Below are 25,841 nucleotides of genomic sequence, written 5' to 3'. Positions count from 1 at the left end.
TAATTTTCGTTTGTTTATTAAATAGAGGTCAAAGTGCATTTCAGGCTTTTTCTGAGGACTAAACCAACAGTGTAGAGTAAACACATACGATACAACCAGTGTAAACATTCAGAGAGTAGACAATCATGACATAACTGAAGAGCTTGGGATAATAATGTGCTAGCTCAAAGTTACAGTCAGTGGGGGGGGGGGAAGTGGGAGAGAGAAAGGAGGGGGGGAACCTTCAATTCTCTCAGGGATACTTTCCAATGTATATGTATATGTTAGTATTATCCTGCTTGAGATGCATGTATGTACATACCTGGTGAGCTAAAGTTAGTCCAATCTCAAGAGCACAGTGAAGCAGACAGAGAGGGCATTCAACTATATCCGTAGACATATTTACTATGTGCAATATTAAAGTGTGGTGCCATAAAAATAACGGGAGATGGACTCACACAGAAGGACTCTATCTCACCTTAATCTGCACAGCTTCTTCCGAATGAGTGAATAAATGAGCAGGTAACACATCATTCATTACACAGTGCTCTGCTGAGTTGTGGTTGAGGCTGGGGATTTAGATCAGTAGCTGATCAGTGTTTATGCAAAGACCTGGCTGGAATGGTCCTCAGCACAGGGAAGGGAAAGGAGAGAAAAGAGAAAAAGAATAGAAAAAAAGACAACCACCAAAGAACAAAAGACAAAACAAAAATGCTCCTCCCCAAGCAAACCTCAAACAAAAAAGGGATTCAAATTATTCTGAAACCACTAAAATCTGCTACCAAGTAGATTAAAAAGTCACTGTTGAAGCTCAACAGTAGTGCTTGCCTAGTGAGTGGCTCTACATTCCAGGTTTTTGTTGTTGTTGTTTTTGTTGTTGTTGATTGTTTTAAGTCAGGCTGGGTGGTGGTAGTGTGCCTCTTTAATCCCAGTACTTGGGAAGCAGGGGCAGGAAGATTTTCAAACTAAATTCAAGGCCAGCCTGGTAGCGAGTTCCAGGACAGCCAAGGCTACACAGAGAAACCCTGTTTTGAAAAATTCAAACCCAAACCAATCAACCAACCAACCAATCAAAAGAGAAAGAAAAAGGAATGAAGAAACAAAGCATACAGAAAAGCACAGGGCTAGAGGTTAAGAAAGGTCAGAGGTTAAGAACCAGAGGACCTAAAATGCTGGATGGCTACCAATCTGTAATTTCACCCCAGGGGATCTGACATCCTCTTCTGACCTCTTCAGACACTTGGACACATTTGCATATACACATATAGACACATACGCAAAGGCAAATCTTTAAAAAAAAAAATCCAAAAAGCAATACTGACTCCCAGTGCTACGGCTTAAGGCAGTTTCCTAGCAGCACCACCCAAACCTTCCTTCAAGATCTCAGGCGATCCAAGTTATTAGAAGTGCAAACCATATCATGTTCTTTACTGACATCTAAACACCTGGGAGGATGGGGGGCACTGAACTCTTGGTCGGTATCATTCACACACACCATCTGTCCCACGCTGTGGGAGACACTGAAGTCTTTGCGCTCACAGCGGGCACCAGGGAACCTGGAATGTTAAACAGAGGGTTGTTCCTTCAAAGGAATAACCTATTATCCTCCTGGAAAGCTGGGAGCAGACACAGTTAGTAGCCTGGTGAAGCTTTTGCTATCTGTGTGGTAGAGACAACACCAGATCCTCCCCTAAACCCTTACCTTAATTAAGCTTAGCAGTTACTGTAGAGACCCCATCTTTATGGAAGGTGTTACATGTGCTTTACAAAGGTTTCAATGTAGTCAAGTCCGATCTTTGTGCAGCTCACTTGGTTCCTCAAGGAGATTTATGTGCATTTTATTGTGCACACAGGATTGAGTTAATATCATCAGGAAAGTGTTCACTGTGCCTAAATGCCTAAAATAAACTACTCGGTCAGATCTCCAAAGTTTAAACATATCAGGTACTTAGTCACTTTGAACTGAACTGTCTTCTTGCCTCCTGCAGATTGTGACTTTGCTGGCTGTGGTGGTTGTAGAGACGCTTGCTTCCTCTCTCCCCGAACACACAGTACTAGTACCAAGTAGCTGCAAACGCTATTTTGTTATCATAATATATTCTTTCCTGAATCAACTGATAAGAGGAGCTGGAAGGAAGATATGAGATCACCTCGTTGCACATTTTTATCATTAGCCACTCTAACACTTTATGTTATAACTGTCTATTCCTGTACTCTGCCAACAGCAATCGTTGCTGTATTTGCCAAGTCCTCCAAATTTTCTACTGTTTTCTTGCTTGCTTTTAGACACCCAACGTGTACTTTTTAGAATATGCTACTAGTGTCTTAGCACTATCAGTAGCAAATGTATCTGGCAAATGTCTGCACTTTAAGTACAACCCATTCAGTCCTGAAGCAGGAATCAGCCCACAGGAGGAAGAAGACAACGTGACCAGTCTTTAAAACACTGGCTGAGCAGCTGAGGGCTGAACACAGCCACCCGGTGCTAGAAGAGGTCTTAACCCCTCCCCTAGACTCCTCCAAGGTCAACCAAGACAGAACACATAACAGATGAGCTTAAAATAATCTGTGCATTGTTTTACAAGTAATTTAGCCTAAATATACCCCAGTTTCTAGACGGTTCTCTGACTTGCTAGGTACGGCTGTGGAGTAACAGTTAAGATGGAAAGCAGTGTAAACTGAAAGGAGGGAAAGTGCTAAAACTGGGGAACCAAAATTATTTAAAGAAAGAAGAAAACCATGTTCTAAAACTTCTGAGAACCTCAGGGCAGGCCACCGAGGGGCCGCACAAACTCCGCAACAGCCCCACGTGCAGGAAGCTGAACGGTGCTAAGCACTGAGCTGAGAGTGAAGATGGCAGGCAGAAGCTGAAAGACGAAAACTGATTGAAAATCACTTACTTTTATAAATCCTAGAAATACATAAATCTTATAAATTCTAGAGTCCATAATAATGATAATAACAACAACAATAATAAAATACTTGATTTGTGTTTATCCTCAGGATAGTCCAAACATTTTTAAAGTTATTTTTAATCAAATCATTTAATTAAAAATGAAATCAAAATAATAAACCAGGTTATTTTTAATCTGATGCTCATGTTCACTTTCAAAACAATCTTGGCTGACGTGGTGGTGCCTGTTTGCAGTCTAAGGTGGTGGGCCCATGAACTTAAGGACAGCCTGGGCCAGAGGCTACCCCAACAAATCAAAATAAGATTGATGCTCAGAAAACTGCGCTAAATAATTAACACATTTGCTTTTGATACATCCTTAAAAATAAAATATAAAAATGAGAAATTTGTAGTTGAGGCTAATACCTAGTACCAAAGGCTTGCTCTGGGCAACCACCACCACAGAAGTTTGTTTCTTTTAAGGCTTTTACTATTTTTTCAGAGTATGTAAATAAACCTATTTTTAAAACTATCAAGCAATTGTAAGGTTAGGCCCTACTGTATCGTTAACTTCTGAGTGTCTTTAAAGGCAGGGCACCACTACATAGTTAGGCTGGCCTGAAACTCTGTCCCCCTGCATCAGACTCCCAAGTGCTGAAATTTAAGGTCTGTACTACTTTCAATTAGTTTTAAAATGCACCGTATCCAATTTGTTCTTAGTGAAAATGGCCTCTTTCGAGTACAAAGACCTGTGTGACTGTTCCACAGGCTGGGGGTTTAGAAATACACAATAAAACTAGACTTCAAAGAGCTCAATTTATTGGTAGAATAAAGGGCAAAATAACGGGTACAGAAAGCTCAGGAATATGCCAACACACTAGGAAGGGGGCCTGGACAGGACGGGGATGGGACAGGATGGGGGGACAGGACGACACAGACCACTCACCTGACATGGGGATGGGGGCAAGAGTAGACAAGGAGGGAGTTGAGCTAAATCCCTTTAAAAGACAGCTCTAGAAAAAGTTGTTTACTGTAAAAGCGGGAAACAAAAACTTACCAGTAGGACTTCTTATTTAGTATTGTATCCTGCTCTTTCCAGTCTCTGAAAAATGTCTCATTTATATCCCTGGTTGGCCTCAAACTCAGAGCAATCCTCCTGCCTGAGCCTCCTGAACATTACAATCACAGGTGTGTACCATGGTACCCTCAGTTCTTTACCTGAGACGACGACATCTTTTGCTTTTCAACAGACACACTGCTCCACACATCCACCGTGGCAGCCAAGAGCTTCTTTCATTGTGTTCCTAACCCTGGTTAACACCTTGGAGTAACTGGGGCTGGAAAGGTGGTCCAGTTGCTCTGCTAGAAGTCCCAAGGCTCCATTTTCAGCAGGCACACGGTAGCTAACAACTGACATAACTTCAGTTCCAGGGGATCTGATATGGATTTTGGCATTCTCACGTCATATATGTGGTATGCAGACATACATGAATTTCCTAAGTCTTTACTTAAAATAGCACAGTGAGAGGAACACAGAAGAGCTAACTGTTTCTAGTGGGAGGAGCTGTAGGTGCCAAACTCAGGAAACGGGCAAGCACTGTGCTTCCACACCTAAGGGAAGTCACCAGTGAGAATAAGACCAGGAGAGCCAACCTGGCCAGGTGATGACAGAAGAGAGCAACTCCACATGATTTCTAGATGACACCCCACATCCTTCCCACCCCATTACTGCTCAACTATGGAGTGTATGACTAAAACAACAACAAAACAACCACCACAAGAAATAAAACCTCACTCCTTTCTTACCAGGCAGGCCAGACTATAGGAGGAACTGGACTCGGTGGAAAGGATGCATTTTGAGTGCCTTTCCTTCCACCTTAACAATCTCTATAGAAAGCAGTCACTTGTACTGCTAACTGCACAAAACACCACTGAAATTCAAGCAATTTTTCTTTAATAGCTTACATTTTTTCTTTCAGCACTGACCAAAAGAAAAACCAATAGGTAAAAACAGCTCTTTCATATGCATTGTTTTGTGTTTTAGAATTATTTTGTATCAATGAAAGGGTAGGATCTCTCGACTTACCCTTAATTACAAAGGGGGTCTGTGGGAGAACTACTGTTACTGCAATCGACCCTTCTCCCACCTTTCTTTCTTTTTTTTTTTTGGTTCTTTTTTTCGGAGCTGGGGACCGAACCCAGGGCCTTGCACTTCCTAGGCAAGCGCCCTACCACTGAGCTAAATCCCCAACCCCCTCTCCCATCTTTGTAAGCTTGGGACATTAGTGAATAATCTTTTCTGGATGGGCAGTGGATGATGAAGAGATGACTCACACAGATCCCTTCAGCAATTTGTCCCATTGGAGTATCTCACTATGAAAGAGTGCAGGCATAGCCAGCAGTTAAATCTGGTCTTAAACCTCTTTAAAATCGAGCTTTTGAAACTGTTGCTTGGAGTTTTACACACACAAGACCTACCTTATCAGACTAAACACAGAACACGCTGTGGGTTTATGCCAACCAAGAAATAAAAAGTGTGGTGGACGCTGTAAGCTCAACGGGGGCCCTGGGAACTCAGGCCACTGTCTTGTGAGATCAAGTGTTAAATCTGGCTACCACAAACACTAGAATTTAAAAATGTGCTGCTTTATTTTCTTCTAAAGCTTATAAATATGTACTTGGTGTTGGAAATAAACTTTATCTAGTCACAGGAAAGCATTACTTTTTGAAAGTTTTACAAACGGCAACAGTCAAACAATGCAGCACAGACAGGCAGAGAAGAGGGGCTCACGGATGTCTGAGACTGGTCTGGAACCCTCCTAGGTCACTTTCCATAGCATCCACCTTGCTGTTGGTGGTGAGGACTGATCAGAGAGCCCCGTACATAACAGGTGAGCTCTGTCACTGAGCCGCACCTCAGCCCCCGCATCTCTTTAGATAATACAACTACTCGTCTTGGGTACTTGACAATGTAGAAGAGAAATCTGAGAGTGCTACTGAAAAACAAAGATGGAGTAAGTGAGGCCTGCTGGTGACACCCATAATCTCTGCACTAGGGAGGCGGAGGCAAGAGGGACGTAAGGTCAAGTCCATCGTGGGTGCCATGGTGTCCTGGCAAGTTCTTCAGTGAGACCCTGTGTCCACAGCCCACCCACTGTCCCATCCAAACAAACCCCAGCCCTTACTCAACAGCAGGTTTATAGAGCAGACTGCACTGGCAGCTACTTTCCTTCGACTGACTCCCAGACAGCAAAGAAGGCTATAGGTGACAGAAGTTTCCCGTTTCCGGACATCAATCGGCAGTTGTGTGAGCTGCATTGTGCCTAATACCACACACCTCAGATTTCTTTGCACAACTGGCTTATTACAAATAAACCAAAGCGTAATTAGTTAATCCTTGCCTTTATTTGGCCATGCCGGGAAGACTAACTCCGTGGTGTGGACCTGACTTGCCCTCCCCTGGATCCTGGTGTGTGAACACACTTCCTTTGATTCATCTAGTAGACCAGGCAAGCAAGTGACCTGGCTTTTACTAGAACTTGTAAAGTCAGAGACTACTGCTCTGATTGAGTAAGCAGTCTGTACTCTACCTATCTCAGCTAAGGCCTGGAAAAGACAGATACAGCAGAAAACAGTACCTTTTTGGTTTCAAACTGCGCTTCTTCCTGACAGCAGCCTCTGCAGACAGGATCCAGTGGAAGCAGGTTAAACTGTCCAAGGAGATCGCAGGAGCTGCAGAGCAAGTTGCTGGAGAAGCCCAACTCCCGGCATGCCTCTGACGAGAACTCTGCCCCAAGAGCAGACACCTGAGAACAGAATGGAACAGGTCCAGGTTTACAGCGATCTTCCTTAAAGAGCAACCAGGGCCACCCAAGGTGTTGTTACACTTCATCTGGAGACAACTCTTAAGTTCTTTTGACTCCATAGCTTTTATATTTGGTTTATCACTGATGCTTGCTTTTCGAGACAGTCTTATTAGGTTCAGGCTGGCCCGGAACTAGCTATATGCTGAAGAAGACCTCACCCCGAGTCCTCTGTCCACTTAAGTACTGGGCTTATGGGCATGTGTCACAACACTAGACCCGGCAGCTTTTATTTCAGTGAAAATGTGGATCAATAAAAGTACAAAATATAACTTTAATGATATATGTATTACACATCTCTTATTAACATCCAGCAGCTTATTAAAAAGGAATTCTCTTAAAGTGTGCTTTTTTTTTCCTTCGGAGCTGGGGACCGAACCCAGGGACTTGCGCTTGCTAAGCGTTCTACAACTGAGCTAAATCCCCAACCCTAAAAGGAATTCTCTTATAAGGAAAAAATTCTTATTTTAAGGACTTTGTACCTATTTATATGGGTCGATGGAAAGCACTAACTCAGCTGCAAACACACCCCCTGCAGGAGGGTAGGAAAACTTCAGGAGGGGAGGATGGGACCAGGGAGTCAAAGGAGACTCGAGAAAGGAAACTTAGCCGATGTGTGGTGCTAGGAAGTTAGCCTCCTCAGGCTTTACTATCTACAGTGGTACACACAGGGAACAGCAGTCTCGATCAACAGACTGCTCTAGGAGTTCAAGAAGGCCCAAGTCCAGTCGCTAGCATCACAAGCATACGGCCTCCTACTAAGCTGCTGAAGGTTAACTTATGTGCACGCATCTGTGCCTGTGTGTGACTATTACCGTCTTAACCACTTTGTGGTCGGAATGAGAAGTGTCCCCTCTACGGCTTGGGTACTTGAGATTTGCCTTGTGATCAGGGGTGGGGAGTACAGCCTTGCTGAAGGAAGTCTGTCACTGCAGGCAGGCTCTCAAAGGTCACAGCCCTTTCTGCTCCGGCTGCCTGCTACCATGCAGTTCCTGTCATCATGGACACACTGAAACCATAGTCCAAAATAGCTTTCTTCTCTTAAATTGCTCAGTTTATGTTACTTTATCACTTGACAGAAAAGCAAGCAAGCTGACTGCTGAGCCACCTCCCCAGCTCCCTCTTTACTTTTTCAGACGGGCCCTCGTCACACTGCCCAGGCTGGTCCTGGGCGCAGCCTGTAGCTCAGTCTTTAATGCCATCCTACTGAGCGCTGGGTTATGGGACTGGTCTATGCATTGAGGTGCTGTTCCTTGCTTTTGGGGAGTTTGCAAGTTATCCAGGCCTTCAAACTCCATTTTCCCGAACACCCCCTTTTCCTGAGTGCTGGCTTCCAAAGCTAACAGCTCAGCTGATTTTCATTAGATGCTACACAATCAAAGTCGCCTAAGATGAAATCTACCTTTGCTTCTGTATGTCTAGCCTTCCAAATGCACGAGGCATCTCAGGGAAATGGCGCTACTTCCCTGGTCAACTGGTTCCCTAGGCCAAAGCCCTCTAGGCTCTTAACCTGACACAGGTATGTTCCACAGTTCAGTTCCCTGAAGAGCTCTCAAATCTCTTAAGATCTTTAAGATGTTTTCATTACTCTAACTGTGTGTACTGCATGTGGATGTGTGCACATGTGCAGGAGCCTGTGGAGGCTTCAGATCCCCACAGCTGGAGCCACTGCTGGTCGTTCCCAGTGAGACCTGGTTGCTGGGAACTGAACTGGGGTCCTCTGCAAGAACAGCATGGCTCTTAACTGCTGAGCCACCTCTCTGGCCTCCCAGCTTTTACACCTTTTCCTGCATCTGTAGCTCACCTTATCCATCAGTTCCACCTTTCCTTACTCCACCTTTCCCTCTTTCCAGCTATGGATCCCTGCGCTCCCCAAGTGGAAATCTGGTCCTCACACCGCTGTTCATTCTTCTCCCTATGTCTAAACCCTTTCCAGTTTTACCCTGTTAATCCTGCTTATTTCCAAGAACCTAATCAGCGCCAGTCTCCTAGGAAGACCTGTCTGTAAAACATAACTCGCCTTCAGACACTGCACTTCCTTAGCTGAGAAAACCTATCCAGCTGTAAATGGAACCACTCGGGACCACTGCACTTGGACTGACTGTATCTGGTTGATCTTCAAGAACAAGGAAGGGTCTGTAAGCTTCTAATGGCCGGAAAGGAATTATGCTTTAATAGCAAAATGGTTTCTCTTACTACTACTCAACTCAGCCATTGCCACACAAAAGCAATCACAGGCAATACAGGAATGAATGTTCCAATGACAGGGTTGGCTGAAACTGGCATACCGGCTCAGTCGTCAGCTTTCTCTTAAACTAATCAGCAGGATTAAAACCCATTGACATTGCTAGTACATTTCCTAAAGTCCTGACCATCTCATTGGTCTTTATCAGTCAATATTTTAATTTGATAGGTATCTCATACATATTTTACCCTACATCTCTGTAATAGAGAATGTACATGTATCTTCAAGGCAATCAACTATGCCAACAAAGTGGAGGAACCGGAGCTCACTGGTGAGTTTTCTTCTTATAGTTTCCATCAGTAAGGTGACCTGTAAGATCTACTTCACAGAGCAGCTTAAAATCAGGGACAGCAATATGGCAGATTGGAGAAAACTGCCATCACCATGTACTATATCTTATTTCCATGTGACGGGCAGTCCTCCAACATGGAGAGAGGGAGAGGGAGAGGGAGAGGGAGAGGGAGAGAGAGAGAGAGAGCGCGCGAGCTCGAGCGAGCGCGAGAGCAGTCCTCCAACATGGGGGGAGGGGAGTGTGTGTGTGTGTGTGTGTGTGTGTGTGTGTGTGTGTGTGTGTGTTGGGGGTTCTCTGCCTGCCTACACCCTCCACCAAGAAACATCAACTCTGGAGTGTGGTCACCATGCCGCAGAGAAGCCTAAGTTAGAGATACAGCACAGACAGAATCATGCAGAGAGCAACCAAGGTCCCCAGCTGATATCATTATGAACTACCAAACTGTGAGCAAAACGCCTTCCGATTTCAGACTCCAGCCTTTCAGCTGAGGTCTGAAGCAGGCAAGTCCCTGCTGTGCCTGCCTGGAACTGACACCTCACTCGTCTGAAAGCAGACTCCATTGTACACACCCTAGCTTCAGGGAAATGGATAACCTGCCAACCTGAAGGCAAAAATCAACTGTTTATGCGACTAGGTTCAGGGGGATTTGTTTTGCAGCCAGGAACTGAAACATGTAAAAGCGAATTCACTTTGAAAACTGCGAACTGCTTAAGAACTTGCAGAAACACGGGCTGGGGAAAGTCCTTGCTGAATAAGCTTGAAACCTGAGTCTGGATCGTCGGCGTCCACCTAAACAAAAGCTAGGGTCTGGAATGCATATCTGTAATTCCAGTACTGGACAGAGTGCAAAGCCAGCCGGATCCCAGGACCTCAGTGGAGCCGAGGAAGTGGTGAGGAGGCAATTCTGAACAGATTTCGGATCTGGAGACAAACGGACGGGGTTAGACAGGATGAATTCCGACACACTGAATGCCAGAAGCATCGCCATTACTAAAGGTCTTACAAACCATCAGATGTTCTGCGGTGTACTTTATCATTCCATTTACTACTAACCATGCTTAGGACACAGACAGGACGGTAAGAAAACTTGTCAGACTACACAAGAAAAACTTGCATTAAGATTTTTAATCCTGGGAATGGAGAGATGGCTTGGTTGGTAAAATGCCAAATGTTCATGAGGACATGAGTCTCGAGCCAGAGGAACGGATGGGTCCCTGGAGCTTGCCGGAGATCTAATCCAGCCGAACACTGAGCTCTGGGATCAGTAAAAGACCGTCTGGGAGCCAAAAAGGAAGGCACCCGATGATTAATTTCTGGTCTTTGCAAGCACACAGACACTACACACTAATTAATAACAGTCTAATCTTAGCCTGCCTTTAAAATTCTGCAATGGTCTGACTGTGTATGTCCTCACCAAAACCCACGTGGTAGAAGCCCGGTTTCTCAATACAGTGTAGTGAGGTGGTCTAGTTAGAGGTGCGTGACCCTTACATGTTGATTCACGTAGTCCTTGTGTGGGGAAGTTGCTATGTGCAGCTTTCTCATTCTCTGCTAGGATTACAGTCAGGGGTGCTCACCAGTCAGGGGTGCTGTGGTTGTCCAGATTATACTATGCAGTCTCCACAACTGGGTACCAAAATGAGGTTCTTTAAAAATCATCCAGTCTCAGTCATTGTTAAATGAACAGCAAACAGGCTAACCTCTGACTTATCTTACTGTGTGGAATTCGGTGATGCATCATGGTTAGATCAGTAATAAGAAAAATACTAACAACCCTAATCGTGCCACCCACTGCTCACAGGATACTCGGAGAAGAGAGTCAAACTGTGGCCAGATGGGTGATGAGTGTCTCCGATTGAAGGGTGCACAGCTCACTCTATAGTTTCCAGGAAAGACTATAAACACGGAGATGCTCGAGCTGAACAAAGGACTGCATAACCAGGTCTGAGGAGCTTTGTTAAAGAGCTTTAGGTCCCACCACAATGTACTGTTGTAATCTTTACCCATGCTCAGGACGTAGTCCAGGTTGAAGCATTTGCTATTACTCCAGCTGTCATCTCACGGAAAGCTGTTAAGAGAGCACTGCCACTCACTTGAAATTAGAGTGCAGGTGCAGACACTAAATTCTCAACTGAAGCGTGAGCTAAGGCTCCACTTCAAGGCGTCATGAAGTAGTTTTTACTCCTTCTTGTGGTTCCAAAGCCACACTGTGTGACTTTCACCTGACAAGTGTCCAGTTTACTTGGTCTTTTCCCCAATTGCAAAATCCAGGAATTTGCCTAACTTTTTTTTTTTTTGTATTTCCAATAATTCTACACACCCCTATGCATCACCAGGAAGTTAAGACTTTGTAAGTTCTGCTTTTTGGTCCATCCTTTAAAACAGTCTTGTTATATCGCTTGGGCTGGATTGGAACTTGCTACATGTAGCCCAGGTTAGTCTCAAATGTCGGATCCTCCCATTTCAGCCCCCTGAATGCTGTGATTACAAGCAGCAGCTCAGATTACAAGAGGCACCAACATGCCTGGCTCTGACCTTAAGTCTGTGAAGTAGATGGAGTTAAGCATTATATTCTGAGTAATCACGGAGAAAAACAGAAAACTAAGAAGCAGAGTAAACCAGTGTGCTTAGATGACAGCTGTTAAAAGTTAAAATTTGAAAACACATCTAAAGTTCTTTTTAAATTTAAAACTAAACAGCGCAGTATCGAGAGAGAGAGAGAGAGAGAGAGAGAGAGAGAGAGAGAGAGAAAGAGAGAGATTGATTTTATATGGTCTTATTTGTATTTTATTTTTCTAATATACACTAATTTATAGTCCTCATTTACAAAGAACAGAATGAAGCTGACATCTGCCCTAAAAAGGTTTCAATCTAGTACTTAGTGATTACCAGGAGAGTTTTCCGAGTGGTTTGTACCGTCAATTGTCAATGACACTCCAGCTGGGACCACTTGTAACAGACCCAGAAGAAGTTAACTGGAATCGAGGGTCAACAATAACTTACAAGCAGGCTCCATCTGTCCAGGCAGTAAGACCTTTGCTTGTAGATCCCCTAGCTCACTCATGAAGCATCCTATTTAGATGTCAAGGTGCCCCTCCAAGTATGTCAGTACAGACAAAAAGTAATCAGGAACAGGCCCTTCTTTAAGGTGAGATCCAGTTAGCACACTGGGAGAATGACACTTCAAGAAACAATAGAAAATTAAAGGTAGCTGAGAGATCAGGTCCTGACCACCACTAATGCACTGAATGGCTTTAGCTGGGGGCAGAGAGATTGTTTTTCTGGAGGAGGTAATTTCTTAGAGCTGAAAACTGAAGGCTGAGGGGTGGCCAGATGGCTCAGTGGGTAAAGATGCATGCTGCCAAGCCTGAGGACCTGAGTTCAATCCTCAGGACCCACATGGTGGAAGGAGGTTCAGATAGTAGTCAGATGACAATCATTTTTATGGGTGTAAGGGAGACAGCTTCTGAGAGAGAACAAACTACATGAGATTTACCTGAGCAAGTACCCCAGCTCTTCCTAGCCTTTTGTTCTCCCAGCAGAACACGGAAGCACCAGGAAGTAAGCCTGGTGAAGAACTTGCAAAGGAACATGTAAAGACAAACTTCATCTTCAAGGCAAGTGGGAGGTTTTTTTTTTTAAAGCACAACAAGTTTAAATTTCAGAGATATTACTCTAGACAGGTAAGGGCAGAATGAGAAAGAAATTAGAAGTGGAAACCAGTTAATAAATCATAGGCAAGCCCATACACTGGACTGAATTGCAATTCAGAGAAAAACCAGTAGGCTGTTACTTTCAAGGAGAAAGGTCTCATAATATTGAACTAGTTTTCAGGTATATTGAGGAAGTAAGAATTAGTAAGGCTAGGTAACTGTGCAGTACATAAAGGAAGGAGTGTTTAAGTTTAAGTTAGATTTGTGGACAGTCGCCGTGGCATACACAAAGCCATAAACTCTTCCTGCTCTGGTCCTCGTATGTACAGACATTTCTTTGCAATGCAATTCTGTCATTCTTCCCATATGGCTGTGGGGTCTCAATGTTTACCTGAGGCTTGGTCTGGGGACTTAATTTGACAAGTCTGATGTGATGGAGCTTGGATCTGTTTGCACAGTGGGAGGACCTGGCTTTCTATTTTTAGCCTCGGTGGCCCCAGAGAGGTGTGTGGTTTCCACGACGAGGTCTTAAGAGGCCTTTGCTCTTTTGGAGTATTGTCCTGAGATTGCTGAGAAAAATAAGTCAGTCTGGTCTGTTGGGAGATGAGAGGCTGGAAGCAGAACTAAGTGGTCTCAGTTAATGGCACGGATTAGGAATCACAGTAGCGTTGGGTTCTTAAATTAACCAACTAGCTCATACAGTGCATACATGAGAGAACTGCTTCCCCAACCTAAAGGACCGTTTTAAACTGTTTAAAACTTTGATGGGGGGTGGGGAGTTACAAAGCCACTCTCTTGAAATTTAGAAGGTAGAAGGTAGTTTGAGAACATCACTCCTTTGTAACATTTAGTAGTGGTAACAAATTCAAGTGACTACGATGGGAAGAGAAAGCAAACGACTCACTTATCTCTCCGGTATAGAAAGTTTAGGAAGAGAAACCAAACGACTCACGGTTCTCTCCAGTATGGAAAGTTTAAAGGGATGCCCCCTAAATGTTACCTAAAGGTACCAGATGTCTCAAAACGATATCGTATTACAACGTGAGACGCTAAGAATCCACCTTTCGGACAAAGTAATAAGAGCAGAGACAACATTTGCAAAGTACTGGATCTATGAAAAACAAAGTATTTAGAGAGCCACGGTATAATCGTAACTTTCCAAAATCTTGGACAAACCACTTAAATACCCTTAGTACAAGACATGTAAAATATGGGAGAAAAACTTCCACAGAGGAGTTTACCAAAATACAGTCGTTTCATAAGTAGCTAAGTAAGTCAAAACTAGGTTTTCTCCTCTCAGAGATCCAGAACCTATGCATTCTGGCTAACGAGGAAAAGCGCTTGCCTGGACCAAAACCAAGATAATGTCCCTTTAAGGTTTCGGAGACTTGTAAGCAGTGGTAGTTCTCATTTACTTGTGTCTCATTAAAAGAAAAGCCCCTCTTCCTAAGCATTACTGACTTTATGTACCCACTGCGTTCTTACAAAAATCGATTTTAGCTGCCTGAAGTGAGGAGACCATCGCCTCTAGAGCTCCGGCTGGAAATCTGCCACGTTTCACTCCGGATGGAAGCGGCGATAAAGACAGCCCTGTTCCACCGGCGGTTCCCATGCGTGGCCGCGGGTTTGCCCTTCCACATCCTCGCCCTCCGACAGGCCTTGAGGCAGCCACAGAGGCGGTCCACACTCACCGCTTGAAACGCAGTCGCCAGCAGTAAGCGAAGCCCCAGCGCGGGCCGGAGCCACCCGCCCTGCCCTGCCGCCATCCTTGCGGTCTGCCGTCAATCTTTAGGAGTCTGAGGACCCTTGTGCCGGGGACGTCCACTGCACTGCCTGATGCGAAGCCCGCCGCAAAAGGCCACTGCTACAAGCCTATTACTCCACAAAGACGAGTGTTAGTTAGTCGACTACAGAAGCCTGAAAGTGATCGACTATTAAACAGCCCTCAGGTTCTTTTAGGGATTCAAATCAGGCCCTTTCCTAGACTCCCTACACCGGGGCTTCTAATTCACGACATTACAGCGGCTATCCACGAAGTCCCAGCTCGTTCATTACTAGCCCCGCCTCCCCCGAATTTACCCAATCGAAAAACGCCTTGCTTGAGGCCTGTGGCAAGGAACCCAACCGTAAATCGAACCGAAAGGGCGATAAGCGGCCGTTCTTCGGACCAATGAACGCCACTGTACGGAAGGACGGGGGTGGAGCCTCTGGTTGCCGGGCAGCGTGCGTCAAGGCGTGCGCATGGTGGCCGAGGGGGAGGGGAGGGGGCGGGCCGAGGGCGGCGCAGCCGCAGCCGCAGCGCCGCTGGAGGAGCGCGCGGCCGCGAGCGACCGAGGGAGGGAAGGGAGGAAGAGAGGGAAGAGGGCGTGCGGCCGCGGGGTCCCGAAGCCAGGCGGCAGCGGCAGGAGGGCGCCAGGGCCGTCGAGTGGGCCGGGGAGAAGCGTGCACCGGGCGGCCGGCGCTGGCTCCCGCGGGCGGGAGACCGGAGAGGAGGAGGAGGGGGTCGCTGCGGCGCGGCAGCCCGCGCAGCTCCGGGGTCGGGGTCTCCTCCCGGCGCTTCCGTCGCCCTCGGGGCCCCCGCTCCCCGCCCCCCGCGGTATGTCTTGATCGCGAGCGGCGGGTTTCATGGGGCTCCTCAGGATTATGATGCCGCCCAAGTTGCAGCTGCTGGCGGTGGTGGCCTTCGCGGTGGCGATGCTCTTCTTGGAGAACCAGATCCAGAAGCTGGAGGAGTCCCGGGCGAAGCTAGGTGAGGCAGCCGAGCTGTGCGCCGGGGCCGGGCTGGCGGGTAGGCATTGCCGGGTATAGCCAAGTGGGCTTCCGCAGGGGGCATCGAAGAGTCCCGAGAGCTGGGACCCAGGCACGTCGAGCTCCCGCCACCGGGGAGGGATGCTGGGCCGGGGCGCTGGACGCCCGAGGTCCCTGGCCGGAGGGCTGCCCCGTTGGCCCTCCACGGAGAGAGGGGACCCGAGTCTGCATGGAGCTGGTGCAGCTTGAGGGCACGAACGCTCACTCTCTCATCTCTTCCGAATGGTTCTGGAAAGCCCCAGTCATGTGCGGCGATGGGGACTGGAATTTGAATTAGGGCCACCTGGGCACAGAATCCTTTGGGGATGGTGGTCGTGGGGAGATTCATCGAGGGGAGACAGGTAGAAATGGAAGAGTCCGGGAATGATGGGGAGTGAAAGCAGCTTACTGTAGTGAGTGGCAGGCATGCCTGAGCCTAGGGCGATAAGGGACCTTAGAACTGACAGCTTAGGTAGGCTGGCAGTGTGGCACAGCGGAGCAGATGAAAAGCTCTGATGGTACGGAACGTAACGTCTGGGGAACCGAAGTTCTCTATGAGTGGCGCTGAACTGGTTGATTTGGGCTTGAGAGTAGGGTCATAAGTGTAGGCTGATTGCGTGGACAAGAGAGGGACGTCGAGGGTTCGGAATTACAGGGTTTACTGTGTGAAAGGAAAAGAGTGGCAAGAGCGAGCCATGTGGGTTTCTTTCTGTGTTGGAATGGGAAAGGATTCCTGAAACACAAAATTACAGTGCGAGCTTGTGCAACAGCAGTCGAAAGCGCGGATAGTCGGTGCTTCCGGATAGTGGAGAACTTTGGTATTTGGAAGTGTTCTGGAGACAGAGAGACTTAATGATTGACGCGTTCTGATTTAAAAAAAAATGTACTCGGCACTTGTAAATCAGCTCAGAGGATGTAATTTGAATGTGGGAAGCAGCTGTTGAGTACACTTTGACCTAGCCTGTTTCTTAAACACGATTTAAATTTACCTTGAGGAACGGCTAGCTGCAGCTTGGGAGTGTGGATTAATTTTCAAGAAAAGAAGTACCAGAAAAGAATTTACATTTTATATATAGTAGATATTTCCAAGTTTTGATAGATTTTTACAGAACCCTTCAACACTATTCTTAGTGTTATAAAAGAACGTATCATTTGATTGATTCCAGCTCAGTGTGGAAGAGAAGCCAAAGGTACCTCCAGCCTTCATTTCTAGAGTGAAATTATGAAGACCCATTGAACTTATGTACTGGATTTAAAAAGGTTTTGCATGCTAGAAATTATTCATTTTAAATACTGAAGGTTGTACAATATATACCTTTGCCTTCCGCGTGGCTCCTCTGTACAGTACTTACAGTCATAGTCTGGCCTCACTCATGATCCAACTTTACAGGAAAAAAGTGACTCATCTTACAGTAAATTAAAAGTTGTTAAAACGAGCACTTGTATCTATTATCTCTTGAATTGGTTTTTGGAATTCTCTAGATGTATGGGCTAAACATGATTAAATTTGTTGCTTGTCCTCCTTGCCTAACTTTTTTTCTGCAGTGTTTGAAAGTTTATAGACACCACCTGAATAATTGTAAAAGTTAAGTTACCTGAGGATATAGAACACCACAGGTAGAGCCATGCGCATCCTCATGGTTTTCATTCAAGGGGAAAATAATTCTGCCAGGAGTAAGTGCATAAAAAGGATTAGCTATGAGGGAAACAGCTAATATGCAGCACAATAAATAATTCCGAGAAATCGAGGACTGACCATGTGGGTCAGGCCTGTAGTTCCAGTACTCTAAAAGCTGACACCAAAGGTTGGTGAGTTCAAGACCAGCATGTGCTGCTACATAGCACTATCCTGTCTTAAAGGAAATGGAGAACAAATAGCTCTCAAATGTAACCCAGAGACTCCGGGATGACAGAGATAATGCAGCTTTATGTCAGCTCATTAATCTGATTAGATTGTTTGCTAAATATTTTTATTTTTAAAAGACACAGGTGTCTATGTTGTGTTGCCCAGGATGGACCAGAACTCCTGGCCTCAAGGGTTCTTTCTTCCTCATCCTTGAAAGAAGTTGTAAATGCCCTTCACCTTGCCTCCTTAAAAAAACAAGTCTTGCTTCCAAGGCAGCACTGAAAGAGACACTGACTGTTATCCTGACTCCTGAGGAAAGAGACAAAAGGGCCAGGCTGTGACTAGATAGCTTTCCTCTGTGATATTCTTATTTATCTTCCAAGAACACCAGAGATAACTATTTTTCAGATGCAGAATAATCCTTAGATTATATAATTTGCCCAAGACTGTATTACTAGTAAGTGGTGGAGGCAGAATGGGACTCAGGTATGTTTGATTCCTAATTGAAGACCCCTGTAATTACACCAAGCAGATTGAGACTTTCTCCTGACATTATACTGCAGTGAGCTGTTTGAATAGCGTTTATAAATTGTATTATCGATGCATATATTGCTGAGAATGAATATCATTCTGAGAAAACTCAATTTCTGACACAAAGGAGTTGGTTTAATGTCATGCCCTTAGCTTATGTCCATGTAATGAACATAATTACATTACTCCACGGAATGGACGGAAACAGCTTGTTCCTGCTATCGGAGAAGAAAACCTTTGGTTGTTCGCTGTAATTGTGGGATGCAACATTAAAAGGCATTTTTATTTTGGCTCTGAAAAGCTAATGAACATTTTACCCTTAAAAATAGTTTTTATAGTTTATTTTTTCTGCTGTAGGAGATTCCAAAGGGTTGTAATGTCTGTTAATGACCGTAATGCAACCTGGTTAAAGTCAACAACGTCCTGATGGTGAGGGCTCTAATGAAGCAATAGGTGTATTCAAAAATAAGGCATAGTTACTGGCCTCTTGGGAAATTACCTAGATAGGAATTTCTAAAGCTCCCAGTATTAGCTTTCTACTTTATAGTTTATTTTTTCCTTAAAGGAACTATTCCTACAGCTTATTGTTATATATTATCTTATAACTTACTCTTATTTATTATTAGAAACTTTTTCCATGTCATATTGGACATGTTCTGATTCATTCTAGTAGCCGTATAATATTCCAAATTATGCACATATCCTAAATTATCATGTCAGAAATAGTCATTTTGTCTCCACAACCTCCCCCACTTTTAAGGCTTGCTATTTCTTTTCTTGTTATTATGAACAGTGTTGCAAGTGTCTTTATGTGTCTCTGTTTACCCACTAATGTGATTTTTGTCTAGGGTGTTGTCTGGGTCAAAGGAAACATGCTCCTTACTAACGTTTACCCCAGAGGTTAAGGTACTCCACATTGCCAGAGCACACTAGTGCTACAAGTGCTCAGCCACTGTGAGGCTGTGAAATGATGCTGGTAAATCAACTAGTATTTCCTTAATTTTTAGTTAAGCTTTTTATGTTGTTTATTGCTTTTTACTTGTTTTGGTTCATTTAGATAATTTACTCTTTTCATTTATTTGGGTCTTTAAATGTTAATGTAAGTAAATCTTCGATCTTTATATCTGCTCTTTTCTAAAGTCTGCCTTTGTCTCTCAGCTGTGGTATATTTTGCTTATACTGAAAAGTTAACTTTTACCCAAATCTTAACAATTTAGGCAAGTAATTTTCATGTTAAAACTTTGCTGAACCAAAATAGGGTATATTCTCTAGAACAAGAGTATGTATTCTATACTCTGTATTCTATAGAATAATATAGTTTTTATTTTATATTTTTCCTTTAAACCATTTGTTTATGCACAGAGATTTACTATAATGTATTCTGATAATCACTTATGGCATTTGTATTAATAAATAATGTGTCTTTTCTCATGTAAATCCTGTTATTCATATGCTAAAGTTTTGTGTTCTCTTAGTTTAGTTGGTTTTGTATTCTAGTCTTTTTCACTAACTTGAAATTATTTAGACTTCAGGATTATTTACACACACATATATGTACACATACATCAAGATGTGTGAATTTACTAAAGTATATGTAGCTCTCATCAGATTTATAAGGGATAATGTGATTCCCTGTACTGGTTTAAAAATAAATCACCGATATTTAATAGTTTAAGCAACCTTAGTCAGAAGTTTTGAAAACCCTGAGCTTCCAGGTCAGACTCTTGGGTGCTGATTCGCTGCTGTAATAGAGGCTTGCACACCACAGGTCGCATTCCGAATGCAGGCACACAAAAGCTTGAGCTCAACCCCAGGCGATCACGTAAGGCATACATGAAGCCGCCGTAAAGAACTTTAGGTGGAGATTGGGTTCGGTCTCTTAAGATACCTCTGTCAACGTTCCCAAGTCAGAGAAACACTTGTGGTTCTGAGTTTGTGTTCCAGCCTGTAGATATTTCGTGGTAAATAAAGCGAAGTTTTTATAATAGCGTTGACAACACTTGGCTCGCTGTTGACTTGTACAGAATAAGCACCTTAGTTAAGAGAACGTTCTCGGGGAAGTTACACTTGGAAACTTTATTCTGAAAAACGCATCCCTAATTTCCTGACAAGGTGGCTGTGTTCAAGATGGCGTGGGTGTAGACTGTATACTTAGTTTTCTAGCAAATGTGAAAGAATAGACGCAAAAGTTGACCTAGCGGTGAGTCAGAACCATAGGTATCAGAAGGTGCTTTTCTGAGAAAAGCGCGGACTCAAGAAGGTGCTGCTGTTGACTGATGGAACAGAGACCCAAAGGCTGCTTTCCTCAGAAGCGCGTAGTTATGATCTTCTTTCCTGTAGGGCGCATGATTTTAAACAGTGTACGTCAGTTATGAAGCCACTGTGAGTTATGAGTGTGTTAGGATTTGATCTTTTGAATGAGCAACTTAGTTCCATATAAATTATGCAGTTGTTTACGTTGATGAAATGGTTAAGCACTATTTTCTCAAAACTCTGCAGAAGAACTGACCTCAGCCACTGCTGAGGCTGCTGTTCGGGACTGGGTAGTTTTTGAGAAATGCTTGAAACTGTACAGATGCCTCCTGTAGACAGATGGAGTAGGAGCTCTGCAGAGACGGCTTGGTCTTTGGGTTAGCAGGGAAATGGGAAACTTTGGCAATGCCGGTTTGATATGTCGCTTACCCGCATCTTGCTTGGGATGGCTGGAGATGGACAGGCATCACTTGAAGTAGCTGATCACAAGATAGTTCCAGGTCTGTTTCTCATCCCAATAGTTCTTTATAGCATTTAGTAAAGTCAGGTTGATAATAAATATTCAAACACTCTTCTCTAGAAAGCACTTCAAAAGAGCAGATGTTCAGAAGAGTTTGATAGGCTTCACAGTAACTACATTATTTACTGTTCTTCCCCACCCACAAGTGCCTGCAGTCAATGCCCTCTTTCTGCCTGTCAACCTCTTGTCAGTGCTCGGGTTGGATCATGTGTGCATCTCATCCTACCTTCCCCTGGCTTAGGACACAGTTCTAGAAGTTTTCTGTTGTACTGTCATAGTCATGCAACACCCCTGCCCCGGCATTCTTCTGGATTCTTTGTGAACATATTCCTCTCCAAGCCCAAAAGAAACCACCCAGCTATCCTTCGTTCCATAACCCTGTTCCCCTTCGCAGAACTCTCTAGAACTCTCTTTAGGTACAGTAGTCACTGGTGCATTTCCTCAGTGTTGTCGTTTTTGTCTTTATCCTAGTGTGTCAACAGAATTGGATACAACTTATCACTTCTTCATAGATGTTGTTTATTGGGACCCAAGATGCACACTGTTAGCTGTGTGTGGGCCCTCCATTTCTGTTTCTGGTGCACCCTTTCTTTCTAACTACTTAGTTTTGAGAGCTTTTCTAATTCTCTCCCAGCTGGTGCTTTATACGTTGACAGTTTATAAATACAGTAATGTTTCTAGCTCAGACCTATTTTCTAAGCATTAGACTTATATAATTCAGCTGCATTGACATTTTAATGGAAGGGGGGTTAACAGACTTTTCAAATTCATTATCTCCAGAACAGATCATGTGATCTTTTTGCCCCTCTGTCACCCAAACTCACTCTCTTTCCTTCTCATTTTTACAACAGCCCCGTCTCTTAAGATTCTAAGGCTTCCTGCGACATTATTATTATTATTATTATTATTATTATTATTATTATTATTATTATCACTCTGCATCTACTGTATCAAAAATGTCACAATTAGTTTGACTTTAAAGTATCTGCCCTCTTTGGAAGGTGCGATCCTCTCTTCTTTGGATGCTGCTATTTCTCACTCATCTCTGCTCTTAAATTTGGCTTCCCTGCCTCAGGACAACGTAACTAATGAGTCAGATCTTTACTTTTTAAAGTCGGGGTCTCACGCAGCTCAGGCCAGCATCAAACTAATTATGAAGCCAAATATAAGACTATCCTTGAACTTCTGATCCTCCTGCTTCCACCAGGGACTGCAGAATGTTCTCCCAAGCCCAGATTTTATAGTACCAGAAATCAAATAATCAAACCTAGAGCTTCCTGTGATCAAGGCAGGCTGAAATTTGAGTTAAATCTTGTCCTGCAGAACAGGAGAAGACAGTCACAAAGCATACATCTGGTAAGAGGTTGATGCCCTAAGATGTTTAAGGAACTCAGCCCAGTAGTAAGAAATAATCAGATTTAAGTGATATGAAAAGGTATTTCCCAAAAGTAAATTATCTATCTTATATATGCAAGAACACTGAGTATTATAATTGTCAGAGAGCTATGAGGTGAGGTGCTATCCATATGTGTGAGGTATGTATGAAGGGTGTGTGTGAGAATGAAAGGGTAATGAATGCACAAAGGTGTGCATGAGTATGGGAGTTTGAGAAAAGAAAACTGCAATAAAAAAAAGCAGAGTGCACAAGAGAATGCAGAGTGTGTGCAGCTTCAAGCTGACAGAGAGAGAGAGAGAGAGAGAGAGAGAGAGAGAGAGAGAGAGAGACACTTTAAGCCTTGAAATTGCTTGTCAGTTTGTACCCAAAGAGTAGTCTGTGTATATTATTATGCGCCTTTCAGATATCCCTGCTTCCAGTTGAGAACCCCGATCCTGTGTGGAGGCTGGACCCCGGCATTACTGGAGAGCTGGAAGGCAACAGGTGTCGGGGATTGTGGAGAAAGGAGAATTGTGATGGAAAGGTGAATGAATATAGTCAGTATAGAAAATGGGGTGGAGGCTCTGTAAAGAATGGTAACCCCGTCCACTCCTGCTTCTAGGTTCCTAGAAAATGAAATCAGTGTGTCAGAAAGATTTCTGCATCACCCTGGCTCTTGCAGAACAATTTACAAACCCAGAAACTTGCAGTCAACCTTAGGGTCCATGAATGGATGAATTTAAAAACATGTCACACATGCACAATTGAATGCTACTGAGCCACGAGAAGAAAGCAAGCCTGGTGTTTATCCTGCATACAGGAAGGAATTAGCTAAGGTCTGATAAACCAAGCAAGGAGAGCAAGCACTGCGTGATCTCGACTATGTGTGGAATCTGAGAGAGTTGAACTCAAGAAAAGCAGAGGGTGTTCTTTTGTGGTTGGGTGACCTCACTCAGGATGATATTTTCTAGTTCCATCCATTTGCCTGTGAATTTCATGGAGTCATTGTTTTTGATAGCTGAGTAGTGCTCCATTGTGTAGATGTACCACATTTTCTGTATCCATTCCTCTGTTGAAGGGCATCTGGGTTCTTTCCAGCTTCTGGCTGTTATAAATAAGGCTGCTATGACCATAGTGGATCATGTGTCCTTGTTATATGTTGGGGCATCTTTTGGGTATATACCCAGGAGAGGTATAGCTGGATCCTCCAGTAGTATTATGTCCAATTTTCTGAGGAAACTCCAGACTGATTTCCAGAGTGGTTGTACCAGCTTTCATCCCACCAACAATGGAGGAGTGTTCCTCCTTCTCCACATCCTTGCCAGCATCTGTTGTCCCCTGAGTTTTTGATCTTAGCCATTCTGACTAGTGTGAGGTGGAATCTCAGGGTTGTTGTGATTTGCATTTCCCTTATGATTAAAGATGTTGATGCACTCACTGATAAGTGGATATTAACCCTAAAGTTCAGAATACCCAAGCTACAATTTACAGACCACATTGAAACTCAAGAAGAAGGAAGACCAAAATGTGGATGCTTCAGTATTTCTTAGAAGGAGGAACAAAATACTCACGTGAGGAAATATGGAGACAAAGTGTGGAGCAGAGACTAAGGAAAGTCTCCATAGACTACCTCACCTGGGAATCTATCCCAAATACAGTCCGCAAACCCAGACATTATTGTGGATGCCAAGAAGTGCATGCTGACAGGAGCCTGATATAGTTGTCTCCTGAGAGGCTCTGCTAGAACCTGACAAATACAGAAGCTGATGCTCGCAGACAACCATTGGACTGAGCATGTGGTCCCCAATGGAGGAGTTAGAGAACAGACTGAAGGAGCTGAAGGGGTTTGCAACCCCATAGGAAGACCAACACTATCAACCAGCCAGACCCCACAGAGCTCCCAAGACTTAACCATCAACCAAAGAGTACACATGGAGGGACCCATGGCTCCAGCCACATATGTAGCAGAGGATGGTCTTGTTGGGCATCAAGGGGAGGAGAGGCCCTTGGTCCAGTGAAGGCTTGATGCTCTGGTGTAGGGGAATGCCAGTTCTGGGAGGCAGGAGGGAGTTCGTGGTTTGGGGAGCACCCTCATAGAAGCAGGGGGAGAGGGGGTGGGATAGGGGGTTTCCAGAGGGGAAACCAGGAAAGGGGGGAACATTTGAAATGTAAATAAAATATCCAATAAAAGATTTTTTTTTAAAAAATCACTAAAAAGAAAGAAAAGAAAAGCAGAGGGTGGATTGGAGGTTACTAGGGACTGGAGTTTACGGGGTAAGAGTTGGGTATATCTTTAAAGAGCTGCCCTCCTGTAGGCTATTGTTTCTTTTGAGTCAGGTTCTCTTGTCCCAAGGCTCACAGATTCAGCTGGTTTTACTACCTTGCACTTAAAATACCTGTCTTTTCACTTCTGAAGGCTGGAATTACGGGTGGACTATGGTGTCTACCCAGGATTTCCGTGGGTTCTGGCGATCTGAGCCCTGTTCTTGCTTGAGCCATTTCCCTGTGCCTCCACCTTAGTTTTGGAGATAGGATTTGTAGTATTCAAGGTTCTCTAGAGGAACAGAACCGACAGGATGTGTCTACATGCACGCATATATGTTTATATGTATATATGTGATATACAATATATATACATGTATTAAAAAGATATTTATTAGAGTGACTTACGGGTTGTTGTTCCACTAGTGCAACAATGGCTGTCCCCCGGTGGAAAGGACAAGAATCCAGTGGTTGCTCAGTTCACAAGGCTGAATGTCTTAGCTGGCTTCAGTATATGTTGGAATCCTGAAGAAGATTCTGACCCCAGCCAAGGGATGCCTCCACATCAGGATAGATGAACTTGCCAACAGAGTGAGGGCAAGCGAGCATGTGGTAGACGCTTCCTTCGTCTCTCTCTCTCTCTTTTTTTTTTTTTTTTTGTGGGCTGCTACCAGAAGGTGTGGCCCAGATTTAGGGTGGGTTTTCTACCACAAATGATCCAATCAAGAAAAACCCCTGATAGTTGTGCCAACTGCTTGTTTAGTTGACTCCAGTTGCGTTCAAGCTGACAACCAAGATTACACGTCACAGGGTGTCTCACTGAATTCGTAGGTTTGTGTTTCTGTTACACTGTCTATAACCAGTGAGCCCTGGGGCTCTGCCTGTCTTCTTCCCAGTTCTGTGCACTTCTCGGATGTCTGTGTCTACACACAGCTTTAACTGGGTGCTGGGATTCAAACTCAGGGCTTCATGCTTTCTCAGTGAGCACTTTCCCCTCGATACATCTGGGACACTGAAGACTTGTTGTAAGCAGCCTAGAGTTGAATTTTGCATCTAATTTTACATTCGCTTTTGATGTAATTCTTGATGTTGTTGCCTTTAAATCTCTGAATTGCCTTTGGTTTCCTTGTTCCATCTGTTCTTTTACTTTTTCTGCTTTTAGTAAAAGCTCAAAGCACGTCTTTCCCCCCATTTGTTTTTCTCCTTGGATGCTAGCACTACTTTGTACATGTGAATGTGGTTTATGAATTATGGTATAATGTGTACCATAAAAATTGTTCTGCATCTGCAGTACATTATTATTTTTGCTTGAAGTAACCGATTATCTTTTACAATGATGCAA

The 25,841-nt window shown here is 44.2% G+C and overlaps 2 protein-coding genes across 5 annotated transcripts in view; one reads left to right on the top strand and one right to left on the bottom strand.

Annotated features, from left to right (window-relative positions):
* Positions 1 to 14,967, bottom strand: part of Selenof (selenoprotein F) — a 32,754-nt gene extending 17,787 nt beyond the window's left edge. The window contains 2 exon segments of the mRNA NM_133297.2: positions 6,511 to 6,678; positions 14,617 to 14,967. Of these exon segments, the coding sequence (NP_579831.2) occupies positions 6,511 to 6,678; positions 14,617 to 14,691 (243 nt within the window). The 5' untranslated portion in view covers positions 14,692 to 14,967.
* A 290-nt stretch (positions 14,968 to 15,257) lies between these two features.
* The window catches only part of Hs2st1 (heparan sulfate 2-O-sulfotransferase 1), a 133,692-nt gene continuing 123,108 nt past the window's right edge, over positions 15,258 to 25,841 (top strand). For 3 of the 4 annotated variants that reach the window (XR_015659764.1, XM_087617170.1, XM_087617179.1), the window contains exon 1: positions 15,258 to 15,674. Coding sequence is in view for 3 of the 4 variants with exons in the window: in XM_087617170.1 (XP_087473296.1) it covers positions 15,551 to 15,674 (124 nt within the window). In the remaining variant the exon portion in view is untranslated. 4 annotated transcript variants of the gene reach the window in all.

Source organism: Rattus norvegicus, chromosome 2 (genome assembly GCF_021556685.1).
Source record: "Rattus norvegicus strain SHRSP/BbbUtx chromosome 2, alternate assembly SHRSP_T2T, whole genome shotgun sequence".
Classification (NCBI taxonomy): domain Eukaryota; kingdom Metazoa; phylum Chordata; class Mammalia; order Rodentia; family Muridae; genus Rattus; species Rattus norvegicus.
The sequence above is the reverse complement of the archived record's forward strand: the minus strand, read 5'-3'. Positions and strand labels throughout refer to the sequence as shown.